Below are 2,630 nucleotides of genomic sequence, written 5' to 3' on the forward strand. Positions count from 1 at the left end.
ACTTATCGACTCGCCAGTCGCGCTATGAGGTCCACACCAACACAGTAGTCTGAATCAAACCAACACAGCACTACATACAACAGCGACAAGTGTATGCCATGAAATAAAGTTAGCAATTATTTAGATGGGATGTTTAGATGTCTCATAATGCTGCTGGAACAGATACAATTGAGGTTGCAGAATAGCATCGTGAAGTGCTTAATTGTGTGTGTGTGCGTGCTTGCAAAATATTATTGTCTTTATAAATCCATGTTATCTCTCTGCTCTCCAATCCAATGCTGCTCTCTGTTGGTTACCGTTAGTTGCTACAATATTTGGAGTGAATTCTTCCTAGCCTAGACCAGTGTTGACTGCTTTTGCTAGTAGTGCCATAAACAATGCTTAACTCACCACTGCAAAAACTGTATTTGAAAGAAAGAAGAAAAACACACAAGTTCGCAAATAATCAACTAAGGACAATATTCAAAAAAATATTTTAAATACAAAGTAAACCACCACTGCATAAACTGTACATCTTTGAAAGAAAGAAAAAAAACAAGTTCGAAAATAATCATAAGGACAATTCACTCAGGTCAAAAATTATGTGATAATGTCATTGTTTAAATGCAAAGTAAACTGAGAGTGTAAACTATAGTTGACATAAGTGTTAGATCACTCACTTGATCAAAGTTGACAACAATAGTATCTCTCACCAAGCCCAACTAAGACACAGAAATCAAAGATTATGGTAACGGTATGTTTTGGTTTAGGTTTGAGTCATGTGGTTTGTCTGTCTGATGAGGTTTACAATGAAAACATTATTTTGATATTTGATAGCTTGTACATTTCTATCTCAAATGTATCTTGTAGAAAAGGTCATTTGCATGTGAAAGTGACTGAGAAAGATTGCTGCTCAAACTCTGAGCAGAAAATGCTTGTAAATGCTCTTTGGAACATTCCAAAGTTGTGCTGCAGCAGACTCAATCCATAATTAAAAACACAAGTATTTGTACAAGCTTGGCTTCAAAATGGCAGCAAGATGGCGAGCTGAACATATAAAAGGGGAATAGAAATGGTTTACTGTAACGCAAAGGCAAGTATAAAAGTACAACAAGTATTCAAGAGACAGACAAATAAATATGACAGGAGTACAGAACCCTCTGTATGACTGAGCTCTTCCGGGGCGTGTTCGTACATAGTTTGTACGTAGTCCTCCAGCCAAGGGAGTGTGTCTTTAAGTCAAGAGTACATGCTTGTTGAGGGCGTGTTTGAGTCTGTCTGCAGAGAATGTAAAACAGTTTGTGGGGCATTTCTAAGGTGTGAATGTAAAACATTATATTTCTGCATGTCTGGTGTGTGTGTGTGCGTGTGTGTGTGTGTGTGTGTGTGTGTGTGTGTGTGTGTGTGTGTGTGTTTGTGTGTGTTTGCGTGCACCCCTAGGAGGTGGAATCCTTTAAATAGGCCACAATGTCCTGCCTCTCCTTCTTCTTCCTGATCCCAGAGAAGATCATCTTGGTTCCTGGGATGTACTTCTTAGGGTTCGTCAAATATGTCATCAGAGTCCCTTCCTCCCAGACTATACCTAAACAGAGGTCAGACATTCAACGAGAAAGAGAGAGAGAGAGAGAGAGAGAGAGAGAGAGAGAGAGAGAGAGAGAGATAATGTAATGCCTGTCTTTAATGCCTGTCCAGGCTTGCAGCTCTCGCAACCAGGCTTATAGACAGAGTACACACACACATACACACACACACACACACACACACACACACACACACACACACACAGACACAGACACAGACACAGACACAGACACAGACACAGACACACACACACACACACACACACACACACACACACCACACACACCACACACACACACACACACACACACACACACACACACCCTTATGACACATACCTTTACTAATGTTGGCCTGTGTGTATGAAAACCCAGGTGACTGTCCTGTCTTCCTGCCAAACAGGCCCCAGAGATTAGGTCCCACCTTGTGTCGCCCCCCCTCCTCCACTGTGTGACACGTGGAACACTTCTGGACAAACACCTTCTTCCCCTTCTTGATGTCCCCCATTACGACTGGTTCCCTAAGGGTAAAAGAGAGAACATCTCACCTTTCATCATACCATCAAGGTCTTCCAGGCACAGTTGTTGTCTTTGTCAGGTGAATCTACCTCACCAAACACTCTACTGAAGAGTCAAGCATGATATTGAATGATAATAAAAGGAACCTGGCCAAATGCATGACATGCCTATGTAGTTAGTGTACAGTTACAACACAGAGAAGCTACGTTATATCTGTGCTATTTATGTTATAAACTGTCATTCACTGTCTCCCTTGGCAGTATCATCAGGGGCAGTGGCATCAATTTTCACAGCTACGCTGATGACACTCAGCTCTATATTGCTGTGTCTCCTGGTGACACAAGCCCTATTGATGCCCTCCAAGACTGTATTATAGACATTTATGCTTGGATGGCTCAGAAATTCAGCTCAACCAGGGCAAAACAGAGGTACTTGTCATTGGAGCAGAGGCACCGAGAGAGAAACTGACCTCTAAATTGAAGTCACTGACACTCAGTCCTAAGCACCAGGCCAAAAACCTGGGTGTCATCATTGATTCCAATTAAACTCTCG

General features: G+C 41.9%; 1 protein-coding gene across 1 annotated transcript; it reads right to left on the reverse strand.

The window, feature by feature from the left end:
- Positions 1-1,415: 1,415 nt before the first annotated feature.
- LOC308158454 (cytochrome c iso-1/iso-2-like) lies at positions 1,416-2,067 on the reverse strand (the record flags this gene model as incomplete). The annotated part of the gene is made up of 2 exons (XM_080532081.1): positions 1,416-1,561; positions 1,899-2,067. The coding sequence occupies 2 exons, from the start codon at positions 2,065-2,067 to the stop codon at positions 1,416-1,418; spliced, it is 315 nt and encodes a 104-aa protein (XP_080388207.1).
- Positions 2,068-2,630: the final 563 nt, after the last annotated feature.

This window comes from Nansenia antarctica (genome assembly GCF_963989245.1).
Source record: "Nansenia antarctica genome assembly, chromosome: 5".
Taxonomy (NCBI): Eukaryota; Metazoa; Chordata; class Actinopteri; order Argentiniformes; family Microstomatidae; genus Nansenia; species Nansenia antarctica.